Here is a 19125-nt window from a genome sequence, read left to right on the forward strand (position 1 = left end):
GAAATCCTGGCTTAGGTTCAAGGACTCTTCACTCTCACTCAACCCACATATTCATTCCATTGCCAAATCCTGTCTTTTTTTTTTTTAAACCTCTACAATATTTCTCATATCTACCTTCTTCTCTCCACTCCAATGGCCACCTCTCCTAGTTCAGGCCCTCATCATCTCTTGCCGGGACTATTGTGGTAGCTTCCTAATGGGCCTCCAACACAAGTTTCTCCCTACACCAATCCATCCTCCAACCAGCTGCCAAAGTAATATTCCTAAAGCACAGGTTGGACAAAAGTCACTCTCTGGCTCAATAACCTGCTGTGGATCCCTACTGCCTCTTCCTGTGAACACAAATTTCTATTCTGTACCTGGCTCCAATCTTGCCTACTTCATACACTCCACCAGGGTCCAACGAAACTTGGCTTTCTTTTTGTGGCTCACACCGGCCAGTTTATTTCCATCTCTATGCCTCTGCATGCCTCCCTCCCCCCTCTCTGCCCCGCCCAGATCTGCCTTTTAGAATCCCTAGCTTGCCTTCAGGGTATGGTTCAAATGACTCCTCTTGCCATGAGGCCTTTCCAGACATCCCCAGCTACTAGTGCCTCCTGTACAAAATTAGCTTGCACTAACTTTGGGCAAATTTTGTGTCTGTTTATATGTGTGTACATTAACCAATCAACAAGTACTTACTTATTAAGACCCTACTATGTGCTAGGAACTGTTCCAAGTGTTAGTGTTATAAAAACAAAAATTAAACAGTCCCTGCCCTCAAGAAACTTATATTCTATTGGGGGCAGACAACATGTGCATAGGAAAGCATATAGAAGATACATAAATTGGAAACTGGGGGTGTGGCTGAGAGAGGTAGGGCTGGTAAGTTGTTTCCCTCGATAGAATGTAAGCTATTCGAGGGAAGAGATTTTCATTTCTGTCTTTGTACCCCCAGAGCCTAGCACAGTGCATACACATGGCCCCTAGTGGGACCTTAATAAATATTTCTTAATTGACTGAAAGATGGCTTGGGCCTTCCAATAATGACATAAAATATTAACTGAAGCCCAGGATCAAGATTTCTTTTGATCATATTTTACACACCTAGATTACTGTCTGCTTTCTAGCACCAGATATCATAAAAAAAATGCTTGGCCTCAGATACGTATTTTGCCCTCAGTGGTGTCTGGTTTGTTGGTTGACTGCTTGGGAAAAGCCCTTTCCTGCTGGGATTTTCTCCCCATTCCTGCTTATCCTTAAGAGACGCGCGAGTCTTCCTTCCGCTCAGGATGCATCATAGTGGACAGCCTTTTCTTGTACTCTACAGCCCAAACAGCTGTGTTCTGGTGACATTGATGGGTTATAGAAAAAAGGATGTAGGAAATTCATGGTATAAACACCCTGTGAAGCTATTCCTGCTCCAATAAACACTTGCCTGGGGTGTGTGCCTAGGAACTATTGTGTCTTTTGAAGTCACCATAGAATTCTGGATTAAGGGGTTATATAAATCAGTCCCTCTATCTCCAGGAAGAGCCAGAAGCACCTAAAGCAGCATAACCATCACTTTCCTTTCTTTAAAAGTCATTAAGGAGGTAGTTTTCCTATTCTCCTTCAGTTACCCATCAGCAATTTTCATCACCTGCAAATTCTTCCTATTTTCTAGATTAGAGGTGTCAAACACAGGTCTTCCAGTGCCCTCCCACCATTAAAATGTAACTGGGAAACATTTAACAAAATAAATAAAAACACAATAAAACATACATAATGTTAATATGTGGTTTTCTAAGTCAATGTGCAGACCACAGGAACCAGCTTGGTGGCCCTAGTTTCTATGTGAGTTTGACATCACTGGTCTAGACTACCCCATTAGCTCTGAAAGAGCCCTGTGGGTTCCTCCATATAAAGTCCATAGTGGGAAGATGTTGCCCTCTGCCACACCTACCCCCCATCCCTACTTTGGGTATTCCCCACCCTTACAGTCATTCCAGAGGCCAGTGAGGCTGGTAGTCATGAAATTCAACAATTTGACAATCATTTATTAAAGACCTGCTATATACCAAGGCCCTCTTCTAGGTACTGGGGATAAAAAGGAAAGGAACAACGAAAGATATGAGCACTTATTAAGCTCGTACTGTATGCCGGCTTCTGCTGAAAGAAAGACAAAAACAGTCATCTGTGACCTCAAGGAGACTACATTCTTCTGTGGGAAAATGACATGTCCATGGATAAATAGATATAAACTATATATAAAATAAATGTTAAATAATGAGATGGGTCACTAACAACTGAGGAATCAGGACTCAGGTATAACACTTGAGATGAACTTTGAAGAAGGCTAGAGATTTCAAAAGACAGAGATAGAAAATTCCATGCTTGGGAAACAGCCTATGTCTCATCACCAAGTCAAGAAATGGAATGCCATAAAAAGAGAACATTTAATAGGCCAATTTGTCTAGAAGAGAGATTACAATTGGGGTGGGGGAGATAATATATCAGTATGGAAAGATAAGTTGAAACCAGATTGGGAAGAGATTTACATGCCAGACAAAGGAGTTTGGTTTTTATCCTGGAAGCAGAAGAGAAGTACTGAAGCTTTTTGAGCACAGGACAAACAGACACACACTTCAACAAACAAGTTTGGGGGGTGTGGTGGTAGAGAAATCTTTCCAATTTAAATAAAGATTTTTCATACCAGTCTCTCTCCTAAGTCTTCCATGGATTGCTTTTTTTAAAAAATGCCAGAGAACCGGTATACAAATGTATCATTAGCCCCGTAACACTGCAGCCTCCCCTTTGTCATTAGCCAAGCAGATGGACATTCATCCCCCTTTCCTCAGGATGTATACTTCCCTTTGGTGGCTTCTCTTTTCCTCCAAGGCTGTCTGTGTCATTTCTAACCTAACTTCGGCAGTATCAAAATGTCTACAACATGTGGGAGGCACAGTGTGAATGGCCCAGCAAAAATGACCCTGCTGGCTAGACTCTCACAGCTTTCTCCTTGAAGTGGCCACAGTGAATGCTCATTGACAGAGGCGGCCGAGCTGTCATGGAAAGGTCCCTGGGTCTGTAGGCAGAAGGCTGGGACTGAAGCCCTGCTCTGATACCAATCTTATGCAAGTCACCAGACATCCTGGAGCTGCAAAAACCCCAAAGGGGTTAGAAGGTCGCATGAGATAATTTATTGTTTATATATTTATTTTTGCCATTTAAAGTACTCTGAAAACTAGAAAGTTCTAGATAAATGTCAGCTATTCAATCACATGTTCCCAGTTGGGTGGGGGGAGGGGGAAGATGTGTGGACGCTGCTAGGCTGGAGACTGGGCAGAGAGAGAGACAGGATGCTGTGGAATGGCAGTCAAGAAAGAAGGTCTATTGTGCAGCCTGGGTCAACTGTCATAGTCTGAGGGATAGGACTTCAGGGATTTCTTGCTTCTGGACACTCTCCTGACCCATCGCTACCATCCAGAACCTCTAGATCAGGGATGTTAATCTCAGATCTGTGAATTTGGTTGTTTTTTTTTAAAGATGTTTTGATAACTCGGTATAACTGGTTTCCATTGTAATCCCACCCTACAGAGGATCCCAAAAGTCTCAGTGAAGTTTTAAGTTTCAATAGCTTTGATTACATAAAATGGCACTAAGACTTTTGGGGTACCCTATATTTTATTTCATGCATGTGAAAACATTATTCTGAGAGGCTACAGGCTTCCCTGTATTGCCAAAGGGGCCTTCCATATCTCTCTCTCCCTCTCTCTCTCTCACACACACACACATACACACACACACACACACACACACACACACACACAGAGTTGAGATCCCCTGCTCTAGAGCCAGCTCTAAAATTCTCAGTACAGTGATGACAGTACATGGTTGTGACTCATGGAACATTGCAAACTCGGAAGACTCAAATTTAACAAGCAACTCAAAGTGCAAAAAAAAAAAAAAAAAAAGAGGCCTGGTGGGTGGGTGTAGGCAGCAACGCACTACCAATGATGATGCGGCCATCAAAGAGAAGTGGCAACAAAAGACACTGAGGACAAGCATAACTGAAAAAAGGTGGGGAAGTGGTCACATAGCCAGGACGAGGCAACAGCCTGGTGTTGGTCCTGGACACTGTCTCCCCTGAGCAGAGGAAAGCTCCCAATGAACCGCATAGATCCTCTTTGGGGCAATCTATGGAAACAAACAAGAATCACACAAGAGGAGGAGGCGTGGAAGACTTGCGATCTGTGATCAGTGTGGAGGATGCCCACGCCGATAAAATCCTAGTTCCATCAAAGCAGCAGTCTCAGCTTTGACACCTACTAGTTGAATGACCCTGAATCATTTAACCCCTAGGAGTCTCAGTTTCCCTATCTGTATTTTTAAAAGAGAGGGAAGAATACGAGAAAAACATTTTATAAATCTTAAAATGCTATACAAATGTGAGTTGTAAGAGGAAGGAGTGTTGGATTTGGTATCAGCAAGTTCAGATGGTCTTTTGGGGAAATGGAAGGAGTAAGAGAATATCAACAATCTCCTGATCCCAAACCTTCTTACGAGCTGTCCCCTATTCCTGGAATGTTCTTCCTTTTCATCTTCTAGCTTCCTTCAGCTAAAGTCCCATTTACCTCATTTTCCTTTACTCATCTCCCGGTTTAACTCCGTTATTGTTCAGTCTCATCTGACTCTTCATGACTCCACTTGGGGTTTTCTTGGCAAAGATCCTGGAGTGGTTTGCCATTTTCTCCTTCAGCTCATTTTACAGAGGAGGAAACTGAGGCAAACAGGGTTAAGTGACTTGCCCAGGGTCACACAGCTAGGAAGTGTCTGGGACAGGATTTGAACTCAGGAAGATGAGCCTTCTTGACTCCAGGCCCAGTGTTCTACCCACTGTGCCACCCAGCTATAAGACCAATGGAAAGCGATTAATCAAATGCTCATTTGTGCGGCACAAACTACCAATGCAAGAGGAGTTTGGAGAAGGCAGAAATGTTCGATTTGATTTGGTTAGTGTGGGAGGGGGTGGGCAGAAACAGCATCAAGGAGGAGACAGAATCTGAGCAGGGTCCTGCGGAGGATGGTAGGCTTTAGAAAGGAGAAGGAGGGAGAGTAACTGTATGTGTAAACATGAGCAAAAGCAGAGAGGTGAGGATGAGCCAAGAGAAGTGGGGGCAGCAGGCAGCCTCCCAGACTGCAGCAGAGGGCTCTGCATGAGGAGGTACATTTCCAATGGCTGCAAAAGGGTGTGTGTGTGTGTCTGTGTGTCTGTGTGTGTCTGTGTGTGATGGGGAGTGGGGAGCCAGCATGGGGAGGGCTTTGCTCCTGAAATTTCTAGATATGCAATCAGATCTGGAAACCTTGTTCCTGCAGTTACGGGAGAGGAAGCTCCCAGAGGTTGCCATTTGTCAGGCTTCACACACCAGTGAGGCCATAGCAGCAGTAGCTTGGAGATACTCCAAAGTCCAGCTCATAACTCTTCAAAGAAATTGGGGAAGAACTCCATAGGATCACACAACTGAACTCCGGGGTCTATAACAAAATGGCAGAGTTAGCCTGCGTAGGCCTGAAGCCAATGGCTTTGTGTTGGGGACAGAAACCGGTGTGCTATTTTCTAGACATATCTGCCCAGTGAGATCATCCAAATAGATGTGTACTCAATCTCTCCCCTCCTCCACCCCAGAAACAGCAGGTGCCTGGACAGGGAGCTATCTTAGGCCACTGAAGGAGCAAGCTGGTACTTGAGCCTAGGGCACAGGACTAAGAAACACAGAGACCAAGCACCCACTTTCCTAAGACTCAGCGTGCGATCTTGGGCCTCGATTATCCCACATCTGCAAAATGGGGTTGGCAAACAGCAGTGACGTGGTTATTCTCAGGAGAAGTGAAATATAACTGGGCTAACATTGCTTGATGCTGAGGAGGACAACAGCTGAAATTTAACGAATGCCTGAAGTTTCTTGGAGAATTTTACACACATGGTCTCATTTGATTCTCAGGATAGCCTTGTGAGGGAAGTGCTATTATTATCTACATTTTACCAATGAGAAAGCTGAAGTTCATAGACATTAACTGACTTGCTCAGGATCACAAAGCCGGGAAATGTTTGAGGTAGTATTTGATTTCAGGTCCTCCTGATTCCAAGCGTAGCCCCCTTTCCACACGTAACTCAAATTTGTATATAGCACCTTAAGGTTTACATGCTTTCCTAACAATATTCTTTTGTGGAAGAGATAGTGAAATGATTTGCCCTTTTTAAAAAAATACTAATAGGGAAACTGAGATTTATAGAGATAAAGGAATTAATCCAGGGTCATACAACTAGTGTCAAAGCTAAGATATAAAGGAAGTAAACAAACATTTATTAAGCACCTACTATATGCCACGCACTGGGCTAAGCAACTTTTACAGATATTTTCATTTGTACGACTCTGGAGGTAGATGCTATTATCCCCACTTTACAGTTGAGGACACTGAGGCAGACTTGCCCAGGGTCAAATAGCTAGTTTGTATCTGAATTTGAATTTCTACTCAGGTCTTTTTGATGCCAGACCCAATGCTCCACCCACTGCACCACCTCACTACCTTAAGGATAGAAACTCGGACCTCTTGGCATTGATAATTTCTTGCTGTTTCATACCTGCATTTTCAATTCCCAAACCTCTGAAAGCTTAAAAATTGAAAAGAAAAAATAAAGGCCAACCTCTTTTCTTAAGCTTCCCAATGCCTTGGAGTTCAATCCACCCTGGACCGAGGTGGCCTTTGCCTCTTTCTCCACTTTAGTTTTTAGCCCACGTGGATGGAGTCTATACCTTTTGGAGGTCTTTTACCCACACCTCTGGAGGTCCGATAAACTGCATACCAGGGTGGGTGAGGGGTTGGGCTCAGCTTTCTCTGCTACATATTCTGCCTCTCAGGAGACCTCTGGTAGGTACTCTTTGGTGTGAAGTCACTGGTCCGCCATTTTCCACTTGCTTAGAGTTTAGCTGGACCCAGAAACGGCAGGACCAACTAACTGCTCAACTTTCCTAGGGCAGATGCACTCAATGCCTTGAAAGAGAGCCCAGCATTCACCCAGGGTGACCTTGAGCAGTAAGCGCAATATTCCATATGCCATAGTCATTTTTAAAAAGTTTGATAAATGAATGAATTAGCCTGGAAGAAAATCATCATTTTTTTCATTTAGACACGACATTTGTAAACGGAATCAGGAGCTGCTTTCATACACAAACACACAAAACAAGAAAAAGGAGATAAGAAAGAAAAAGAATTTATATAGAAAAACCCAGATTGGTTCCTAATTCACAATAGTCAAAAATGTATGAAGCAGAGTGGGTGAGAGGGTCAGTCTCCTTCACCTGACAGTCTTTCTGATGAAGGAGGACAGAATGTTCTTGTCCCTCTGTGCTTGGTCATACCATGTGGCTGGGCCAGGATGAGAGCAATTAGGATTTTCTGAACGGTAAAAGGAACTCAGTGATATTGGATCTTCCACTTTTATTTTTTTCATCTCAGCCTCCCCAAAGTGCCTCATACTATTTTGGGTGCGCATTAGGTGTTCATTAAATATTTGCTAAGTGGCTGAGTGAATAAATGAACAGGTGGATGGGGTTAATGAGGAACAAAGACAGAAGGATAAGAAATACAGTCCTGCCAAAGGCTGAAGAAGATGAAAGATGAAGGCCTAGTCCTGGATCTATGTTGAGCTTAACTCCCTTATGCCCTAATACACTGCTGGGGGTGGTTTCTGGATCTCTTTAGATCAAGTGATGAGAACTATGCTAATGAGACCAAGACTAGTTTCTGCATGAAGCCCTTCCTCCCAAACTAACTCGCATTTAAATTTGTGTATATTTGTATTCATTGGCTTCATTTTTATTTTGCCTACATTTATGTAAATATTTGTTGTCTCCCCTATCAGAATACAACATCCTTAAGGGTGGGAATTGTTTCATTTTTTTGAATTATATCCCCAGGACTCAGCACAGGACCTACCACATAGAAGGCACTTAATAAATGCTTATTCACTGATTGTTCCCCACACAGGTTAATATATTTCACATGGGAGGAAACTTAGTTCTATGAACTGTATACTCTTAACATGCCAAGCATGTTTTCAACTGAGGGATATAACCTTACCTGGAATGCTCCCTCCCCTCCTCTTGGTCCATCCTTCCAGGCTAAGTTTACATCCCATAACCTCTTTCTGTGACTTCTCAGACCACCCTGGCTCAAAGGGAGTACTCTTTCTTCTCAACATCTACAGGTCTGATTGTCTACGTAAGTAACAAAGAAGATGCTAACCCAATATAAGAAATTATTGTAGAGACCCCCACCCACTCACTCCTTCCAGAGGTGGAATGGGCCCCAGGTGTAGAGCACTGCATCTATTGTCAGATCTTTTCAATGTACAATTATCTCTTCCACAGCAAGACTTTCCCCACCTTGGTTTTGATATCTTGCAGATTGGCATAAGAAATTAAATGAGAATTTTGTGGAAGTTGCAGACAATACATGAAGGCCAGCAGACAACACAGAAAAAGTTTGGGAAGTCAAAAATGCATAAAATATATGTATAGTACTGTAAACACCCAATAAAAGAAAAAGAAAAATTCAGACTTCTCTGATATGATGGGAGGGCCAAAAAATTTTACATGAATTTTCCAGATCTTGGAGAAGCCGTGCCCCTAAGCCGGCAATGTGGAAGGGATATCTGTATGGAACAGTTTTTGCTTCTTTTTTTCCCCCCTCTCCTTCTTCTTTTTATTTTTTCCTAAAAAAAATTCTCCCTCTTTTCTGAGTGGGAAGAGGGAGAGGCCCATAGGGGAAAACATGGACCATGTAAAAATATCAATATAAGTTTAAACAAAATTGTTCTAGACCTAGCAATGCTCAAGAATCAGCTTAGAAGGAGACTAATTTCAAAACAACTGCAAAAACAGAGGACTCAAAGAAAAAAATTGGATTTTATATAAGGACTACATGAATGCCTAAAAGAAATGAAGCAAGAAATTAAAATTTTAAATAAAAACCCTGGAGGAAAGAATTGGAAAGAGACTATATAGCTTGGAAGAAAAAGTGGTAATCACTTTTTCATAAATAAATTTTACTGATATGGAGACCATGCCTGACAAAATTCTGTACCACTGGTCCCTTCCCTCTCTTACCAAAGGAAAAAGTATGTTTCATTATCTCTTAATGAAAATAATCTCTTTTTAAAGTAAAAAATAACTTTTAAAAATAATTTTTTAAAAAACTAGTAACACAAAATGAAGACAGGCTATTTCATATAGAATCCTCTTTTTGTGTTCTGCCATGTATACGGAAAAGCTCCCTCTTCTTTTTATTCTTCAAGTTCAGAATAAAACAATTTTAATTAAACAACAAAAAAAATAGTTCAACAGCATCATCATCATATCCTTTTCCCTTTCATATCGTTTAATTCTGCTATGAACTGTCACGCCTCCTACACCCTTGACCTTCCAGATCATCATTCATGCAGCGTTGAGTATGCAAGCCCATGGAGTCCCATCAATTATCTGACCAGACCAAGCAGCCCAGCCTGATTCAGTAGCTGCAAGAAGGCCTTGAGAACAAAGGGGTAAAGGTTGGAAGGCAGAAGCAAGGGCTGGTTTCTTTGTGTTTGAAAAGAACTGGAAACAAAATAAGCATTCACTGATTAAGGAATGACTGGGGGGAAATGGTATAATGAATATGATAGAATATTATTATACAGTAAGAAATGACAAATATCAGGAATTCAGAGAAATATGGAGAGATTCATATGAACAAATATGGATAAATTTGTATGAGCAAAGGAAAATAAGTAGAACCAAGAGAAAATATAGACAAATATAAATATAGAGAATGACTGTAGTAATGTAAATAAAAATGATCTCGAACAGAAAGTTGATCTCTGAATAATGGGAAAATCAATGAAGGTCCTGGAGAAGAGAGAATATGTGCGTATGTGTGCGTATGTGTGTGTGTGTGTGTGTGTGTACACACATACATATATTATGATATTCATAGCATCTTATATATACATATGTATATATGCATACATACATACATACAGTCATCCCTTCCACGTCGCAGGGGTTAGGGGTGCGGTATCCCCACAAACTGGAAAATCCACGTAAAATTTTTTGGCCCTCCCTTCATACCAGAGAAGAAGTTTGAATTGTTTCTTTTTTCTTTATGGGGTGTTTACAGTACCTTATCGTAAAAGTTGGGCGCCATCTGCAGCTTCCACAAAACTCCCCCAAAATTCCCGATTAATTTCTTATGCTAACCAGCAATATATTGAAACCATGATAGGGAAAGTCTCCAAGTAGAAGGGGTAACTGTATATAGATATATAGATATGTTTATGTCTATTTATACTTCTATACCTTACTATACATCTATATCTATCTATCTACCTTTTGCCTCAGGTGAAAGAGGTGGAAGACTATCAGGCCAGAATGTTACATCCACCCGGGTATGATTCCCTCCATTCCAATCCTGCTTCCTTCTTCATAATGCTATTGACCCAGGCCATCCCAGCCTACAGAGAAGCTCTCCCTCCTATAATCCCCACCACCAGTGACACTCCCTCTGTATGTACAGTTTCTTGATCTCTCTTCCTTTTGTGACCATTGGGCAAACTACTCAACTTTTCTAACAGGCATGGTCTCTGTATCAGATGATTTGCATTTTCTTTATCCCAAGAGAGGCTCAGTATGTAAGGGATGTGGAAATGGTTGTGATGTCAAGACCAAAAACATCAATAAAACATTTTTAAAAAGAAGCAAGGGTTAGGACAATTTCTGTACATTTCGATGTTAAATGATTTATCAAATCAAATAAAGATAATATGCAAATTTCCATCTGCTATTCAAATTACTGTCTTAGAATCATGGATCTCAGTACTTCCAGGAACCTCTGGAGGTAGCCCTTTGTCTTCACTCCAGTACGGTATCATTTCCTTCCTTTTGTAAATGAGGCCAAAGAAAGGATAGGAGTCGATCAGGTAAAGTAAGGACTCAATCAGAGACACTACATTTTCAGAAGGGCATCGACACGACAGAGGTGAGTAACCAAGACTGAAAACCACTGCATACAAGGACTGGTTGAAAGAATTGGGGATGTTTAGCCTGGAGGAGAGGAGACTTGGGAGGAAGGCCACATAATAGTTTTATTTAAATATCTGACTCCTGCTGAAGAGAGCTTAGATTTGCTTGGTACCAAAAGAAAGAATTCAAAGCAAGGGGTGGAAGTGGATGAGAGGCAGATTTTGGCTTTATAAAAGGAAAGAAAACTTCTTAGGAAGCAGACCCGTCCACAGCTAGAATGGGGAGCTTTGAGCAGTAGTGAGCAGTCTGTGATTGGATAGCTTCAGGTGAAGCCTGGAAGACGACTTCTTAAGGACACTGAGGGTAGATTTCCTGTTCGTTTAGACCAGGCAACCCATAAGGTCTGTCTCAAGCAGTTATTTCTGAGCCGAAGGCAAATTAACTTTTTGTAATTAACTGATAACGCTGTACTCAGGAGACCCAGAATTACAGATCTGTTTATTAGGCTCAGAAAAAAATCCCATCATTAGACTCAAAGCCTGAATCAGCTTGGAGCTATACTCATCAGACTCCAAGTGTGATTCAGCTCCCCAGTTTTCCTCTCAGTCAGGGCTCCCAAAGGAGTGAAGCCACCAGAATATCCAGTCCTACAACACCCACCTGGGTATGATTCCCTCCGCTCCAATCCTGCTTCCTTCTTCCACAATGCCATTGACCCAGGCCATCCCAGCCTACAGAGAAGCTCTCCCTCCCATAATCCCCACCCCCAGTGATACTCCCTGTGTAATTCTTTGGCTGCTTTTCATGTACAGTTTCTTGATGTCTCTTCCTTTCGGGACCATTGGGCAAATTACTCAACATTTCTAAGCCTCAGTTTCTTGTTTGTAAAACGGGCACATCACACAAGATTGTTATGAAGTTCAGATGAGTTACCGTATAGATAGCAGTTTTCATTCTTTTAAAAGATCTAAACATTTAAGATCCTTACTTGTTCCAGTAACCACATCCCTTATTTGTATTTGTATCCCCAGCCTCTAGCACAGTGCTTGGTACAAAATACGTGCTTAATAACTATTTGGTGGTTGCTTGATTTCAGTTATTATCATAATTTCTGCTTACTACTGTCTTGAGCTATTATTCAGCTTTTTTACCAATAGTTAACTTTTCATACATGTAGGCTTTGTCTCTCCTACTAGATTGGAAGTTCCTAAAGAATGGGGGGCGGGGTCTAGCTATACTTTTTTTTTTGGCATTTCCACAGCATCTGGAGCAGTTTCTTACACACAGTAGACGCTGAATAAATGAACTTAGGAGTTATGTGAACTTAAGGAAATTCCTCTCTGAGCCTCTGTTTCCATAGCTGTAAAATGGGGGGGTGGCAGGGTGGGAGGCAGGGGTTGAATAGATGACATCTAAGATTCCGTCCAGCCCCTAAATCTTGTGATCTTTAGGGAAGAGTAGATAGCGATAGACTTGAAGTCAAGAAGACCAGAGTTCAAATCTAGCTTCAAGATACTGTAAACTGTGTGGCCCAGAGAAAGTTACTTAATCTCCTCTAATGATAGCACTTAGCTCACAGGACTGTTGGTGAGGAACAGATGAAATACCATATGTAAAGCAATTTGAAAACTTTAAGGTATTATGTAAGTGCTAGCTATCGTTATTATTATCTAAAGTTCTATATGTTTTTAAATTTTGACCTACCTAGATTCCACTTCTGGGGGAAGTATTCCTAATAAATGACAGCATTAGGGGAAGTGGACTTGGCCCATAGCTCTAGAGTGACCACAGGCATCAGAGAGATAAGCAGACTAGAGCATGTTTGAATGATTTTTCCAATTTGCCAAGCATGTGGTGATCACTCCACAGGGCAAATGGATGTAGTCTAGGTCAAGCAAAAAAAAATTTTAAAAGGTCCTGCTCTCAAAAAGCCTTCTAACTAGTCAGAGAAGCAAGAGAAACAGGAATGAATGTACATACAAGTTATGAAAATTACATCTCATCCCTCCCCACCCCCATCTGAACCCTGGCCCATATGGAGACCCATTTCTGCCTGCCTGCCTTCCTTCCTTCCTTCCTTGACTACTGAAGTCCAAAGTGACCTCACCCTTCCCTGAATTTTTATAGAATTTATAGTCTATGGCACACAGTCTGCCCTTTAACCATTAATAATATTGCATTCTCTAATGGTTTCTTTTTTACGGCTCTAGCACCAAGATGGGCACAGAGCAAACATCCATGTGGAGGGGGAGGAAATTTAATAGTTCTTTCAGGTTTGCAAGGCTTTTCCCAGTCTGCCTTAATTATAATGCCTTCCCTCTCTTAATTATCTCCGATTTAACCCATATATCTCTTGTTGGTGGAGAGTTGACCGAATGTTATCTCACCCCTTAGGCTGTGGACTCCTGGAGATCAGATAATGGTTTTGGAGGGTTTGGGGTTTTGGGTTTTTTTGGGGGTTTTTTGGCTTTCTTTGTATCCCTAGCTCCTAGCAAAGTAGGAGTTACTTATTAAGCACCTAATAAATGCTTGTTGACTGATAGATCGTCAGGGTGTTTTACACACTATCTCATTTGTTCCAGACAACAATCCTCTGACGTGGGTACTATGGTTATGCTCATTTTACAGGTAAAGAAACTGAGGCTGAGAGTGGGTTAAGTTACTTCACCGGGATCGTTCAGCTTTTAAGTAGAAGTAGAAGACTACTTCAGGTCTTCCTGACTTGAAAATCATTGTCCACTGAGACACTTAGCTGCCTCTATAGCAGTTAGCATGCTAAGTCAGGCCTCTGACAGCTAATTTGATTACTTTTTAATTAAATAAATTTTAGTTGACTAATTTAATTCTATTTGAATCATATAACTAAATTAATTTTATTTAATTATATTTTTTAAAAAAAATTTAGGTGGCACAGTAGATAGAACACAGGGCCTGGAGTCAGGAAGACCCAGGTTCAAATTTGGCCTCAGACACTTACTAGCCATGTGACCTTGGGCAAATCACTTAGCCTTGTTTGACTTTTTTTTTTCTTTTTTTCTGTTTTTTTGCAGGGAGGAAGGTAGGGCAATTGGGGTTAAGTGACTTGCCCAAGGTCACATAGCTAGTAAGTGTGTCAAGTGTCTGAGGTCACATCTGAACTCAGGTCCTCCTGACTCCAGGGCCAGTGCTCTACTCACTGTGCCACCTAGCTGCCCCTCCTGTTTGCCTTTTTTAATTTGTAAAATGAGCTGCAGAAAGAAATGGCAAACTATTCTAGTATCTTTGCAAAGAAAACCCCAAATAGGGTCACCAAGAGTCAGATCTAACTGAAACAACTAAGCAGTAGCAAATTATTTTTAATAACGCATAAGCTTATATAGCACTTTAGAGTTTATAAACCACTTTCTCATATATAATTCAACACAAGCTCCAAAACAACCCCATCATGTAGATAGTACAAGTATTATCCCCATTTTATAGGAGAGGAAATTAAGGCTCGAGCCAGCTAATGACTTATCTAAGGTCATGCAGCTAGTAAGTACTGGATCAAAGATATAGGTTTTCCGATCCCAAATTCAGTTTAAGGGGTTTTCCCCCTTAAACTATGCTGCTTATACATATGTATTATTAGAGGGTTAGAAGACAGACAGCTTTAATTGCGTATGTTTATTTTCCCCTAACAACCAAAAGAGACCTTTCCCTTTCTTCTTATCTTCTTCCTCCATCATTCCTGTTTCCACTACCATCTCATCTTTTTTCCATATTTCACATCTAGGCCAAAAATCATTTCCAGTGAAGGGTTCTGGTTTTTGTTTTTTTTTTTTCCCCTTCAGGTTCCTTGGCTCAGACTTAGACCAAGTGAGACCCCTATGACCCTTTGTCTCTTCTAATAGAGAGACACCCTGTCCTGGACAGCTCCTCCTCCCCCTTGCTCAGTCTGTGTTTCTGAATGCAGGACTGCAGTGATTAACTATAAAGGGAAGTTGCTGGTGGCTGACCTCATCTCCCTGCCTCTGCCAAACCTTTCCAGACCTACTTGCACATCTGATGTTTCCTGTGTCCTTCAAGAGGCCTTTCCTGAGCTCTCCAGGTGTTAGCGCTCCCCTAGTCCCTGGGTGTTTATTTTTTCAATCGATCACCAAGCATTTGTTAAACACCTACTATGTCCCAGGCACTGCTATGCTAACTGCTGGAGATAGAAGTAGGAGGAATGAAGCAATCCCTGATCTCAAGGAGCTAATCTGCTAATAGCGGACACAACGAATATGCATCATATACAGAATAAATGTAAAAAGAATAAATACGAGATGGAGCAGCGGATAGAGTGCTGGGCCTGGAGTCAAGAAGACTCAACCTCCTGAGTTCAAATCTGGCCTTAGACACTTGCCAGCTGTGTGACCCCAGGCAAGTCACTTAGCTTTGCTTGATGCCTCAGTTTCCTCATCTGTAAAAATGAGCTGAAGAAGGAAACGGCAAACCGCTCCAGGATCTCTGCCAAGAAAACCCCAAATGGGGTCACAGAGTCAGGCACGACTGAACACCTTAAATACAAGGTAGTCTGAGAGGATCAGGACTGGCTTGATAAGGGAGAGGATTCTTAAAGGAAAAGCACTATTCTATGAGGCAGAGGTCAGGAGAGAGGGCATTCTGGCAGGGTGCGCGGTCCGTGTAAAGATACGGAGTTGAGAGATGCGGCGGCATGTTTAAGGAATAGAAAGCAGATGCTTAATAATAATAATAATAGTAGTTAACGTTTATATAGTACTGATTATGTACCAGGTACTACGCTAAGTGCTTTACGATTATTATCCCATTTGATCCTTACAACAATCCTGGGAGGTGGGTGCTATTACAATCCCAATTGTACAGCTGATGAAACTGAGGCAGACAGTGCTAAAGTGACTTGCCCAGGCTCGCACAGCTGGCAAGTGTCTGAGGCAGGATTTGAACTCAGCTCTTCCTGACTCAAGGCCTGGTGCTCCACCCAATACAACAGTCTAGCTACCTGAAGATCAGTGCAGAGCACGGAAGAGAGAGCAGTGTCCCATGGAGCTGGAAAGTTAGTTTCGAGCTTTAAAAGCCAAACTGAGGTGCTGGCATTTTATCCAGTGGCAATAGAAGGGCACTGGGATTTACTGAACAGGGGCTGATTTGGTCAGATCTGCACTTAAGGGATCACTTTGGCAGCTGGGTGCAGAGGGTACCAGAGCGGAGGGAGACAAGAACCAGGGAGACTAATTAGGAGTCAGTCACAATAATCTAGGTGGGAGGGGATGGAAGCCTGAACTACAGTATAAGCTGTGTGAGTGGAAAAGAGTCAGATGCAAAAAATGTCTTAAAGGTAGGAAGGTGAGATTTGGCTACTGATTAGCTATGTGGGGTGACCGACAGTGAGGAGTCAGAGATGACGTATTTATCCATGAACTTGTATCCATCCAGTAGAATGGAAGCTCCTTGAGGGCAGGCTATCTCACTTTTTAAATTTTTAAAAAATTTTTAATAACACATAAGCTTATATGGCACTTTAGAATTTATAAACCACCTTCTCATATATAAAGTAACATAAGCCCTCTATATCCTCGGGCCTAGAACAGTGTCTGACACCTAGTAGGCACTCAGTAAGTGCTTGTTGATGGACTGATGCCTGCCTGCCTGCCCTTAGCCCTTCTCTTTCCACTTCTCCCCCTCACTCACCCCACCACGTTTTTTTTTTCCTGTCCTTGGTTTCCCCAGCTAGTCTGTGTGTGTAGACAAGGAGAAGCTTCCACTCACAGCTCAAGGATGAGGACCACATCTGTTCGGTTCTCATAGACATCGTGAAGTTTGATCACGTTGGGGTGCAGGATCTGCTGCAGAATGTGCACCTCCCTCTCGATCTCCTCCCGCTGTACCCCTCGACGGCTTGCCTGGCTCTGCCGTTTCTTGATGAATTTGGCAGCATACTCGGCCCCGGTGCTCTTCTCCCGGCATTTCTTCACTATGGCAAACTGGCCACTGCAGAAACACAAATCCACACCAGAACGCTGATGTACAATCACAACCATCATAACAATAAAAATAACCAACAGCAATGAACACTTGCAAAATCAGATTTTCTAAGCATTTGAATAATGAGAGAAGTTGTAATTCTAGCTTAGATGTCAATAACACTATTACCATTTATTTCTTTTACCATTAATTTGCTTTATTACCATTAATATGCTTTCATGTCAGAATTTCAATTATGTATCCTATGAGATAGGAAAGGGCATCTATCCCATTTACTCTCAGTAAAAAATGAGAATGCTGAGGCCCAGAGAGGGTAAGGTCACACAATGAGTTAGTTATTAGCTGAGCCATGGTTAGGTCCAAGGACTCTGGATTCCTAAACCAAGTTACCTCAAGACCAGAACAAAGGGAGAAGTTGGTGAACCTAGTAATTATTGTAATAGAATAATAGATTTAGAGTTGAAAGGGGCAGAAAACGTCATTCAGTACAACGCCCTTTCTTTGATAGATAAGGAAATAGGCCAAAAAAGCCACAGTGACTTATGAAGGTAGAGAGCTATGTCAGGCTGGGTCATGAATTGTGGGACTTTGGTGAGACATCTTAATATGATGATGATGCATGATGAAAAGGAGAAGAGGAGCATGGTAAAACATTCTTCTACATTGAGTAGACATCCATAACCAGTAACAGGACAGAAAATTACTTACATTGGGCTTCATACAGGTGGGCTGGCTCATCTCAAAAATGTCTTCCCTTCTGTTCTCTGGGATATGGCTATACCAGGAGAACGGAGGCATCTGGGAAGACTTTCCCATGATCATTTTACAAGGAAGCAGAGAGGTAGAAGAACTAGCTTTTGCACCTGCCACTCACTGGAAACTACTAAGGGGCCTACGCCACTGGGTACACGCTAGTCTTATCAGAGACTGCTCTAACCCTGTTCTTTGCCTATACTCCCACCATTGCCCACAGAGTCCCTGGGGCTAGAAAGAATTAGGTGATGAAGTCAGGCTTAGAAAATTTAATGAAGAACAATCAACACATGCTGGTGCAGAAGGCACTGCATTTGAAGTCAGAAGACCAGGGTTCAAATTCTGACTCTGTACCTTATTATTTAAGTTACTCCAGTAAAATCTCTTTATTCCCTGTGTCTGTCTCTTTCTTCTGTCTGTCTATCTCTCTCTGCCTTTCTGTGTCTACCTGTCTCTGTGTACCTGTCTCTCTCTTTGTCTGTCCATCTGTTTCTCTATCTCTGTCTCTCTCTAAGGGTCTTCATCTGTTAAATAAGTTGGCTGGGTGAGATGGTCTCTAAGCATCCTAAATCCTATGTTCGTATAAACCAGTCTCCCTTGTCTTTTGCACACATTCATTTAGGGACAACAGAATGACCATTACCATTAGGAGACGAGAGAAACTGACTCTAACTTCAGAAAGTCACTCCAATCCAGAGGAAACCATAAGGACATCCCAGAGTCAGGAAGCAGCACACACAGGAACTAAAATCAATCTACAAATATTTACTGACCTCCTTTCCTGAGCTCAGCAAAGTGCTGGGCATAAAATCAAATATAGATTCTACCTTCGGAGTCAGGAAAACCCGAGTTTAAATCCTGCCTCAGGCACTCACTAGCTGTGCCCCCCTGGGCAAGTCACTGACTCCTGTGAGTCTCAGCTTCTTCATCTGTAAAATGTAACAAACACTCTACCTCCTGGGGTTCTTATGAGATTCAAATGACATAATATTTGTAAAGGGCTTAGCCCAATGCCTAGCACATGGCAGGCACTATTATTATCATTCTTATTATCATTACATATAGAAGTGATTAGTAGCATAGTGGATAAAGTGTTAGGCCTGGAGTTAGGAAAACCTGAATTCAGAACCAGCCTCAGAGGATTCCTATCTGTGTGACCCTGAGCAAGTCACCTAACATCAGTTTGCCTCAGCTTTCTCAACAGTAAAATGGAGATAATCATAGCACCCACCTCCCAGGTATCTAGGGAGTGAGGACCAAATGAGATAACATTTGTAAAGGTGCTTAGCAGAATGCCTGGCAAATAGTAGGTGCTTAATAAATGCTTATTTCCTTCTTTTTAAATAGATCACTTTGCAAACCTTAAAGTGCTATATTATTGTTA

The 19125-nt window shown here is 41.9% G+C and overlaps 1 protein-coding gene across 1 annotated transcript in view; it reads right to left on the bottom strand.

The window, feature by feature from the left end:
- LOC118829639 (death-associated protein kinase 3-like) overlaps positions 1 to 19125 on the bottom strand; it is a 180530-nt gene that overhangs the window by 49565 nt on the left and 111840 nt on the right. Inside the window, exon 6 of the mRNA XM_036736577.1 lies at positions 16773 to 16994. Coding sequence (XP_036592472.1) covers positions 16773 to 16994 — 222 coding nt within the window. The remainder of the gene's footprint in view (positions 1 to 16772; positions 16995 to 19125) is intronic.

The sequence above is a fragment of the Trichosurus vulpecula genome, chromosome 8 (assembly GCF_011100635.1).
Source record: "Trichosurus vulpecula isolate mTriVul1 chromosome 8, mTriVul1.pri, whole genome shotgun sequence".
Classification (NCBI taxonomy): Eukaryota; Metazoa; Chordata; class Mammalia; order Diprotodontia; family Phalangeridae; genus Trichosurus; species Trichosurus vulpecula.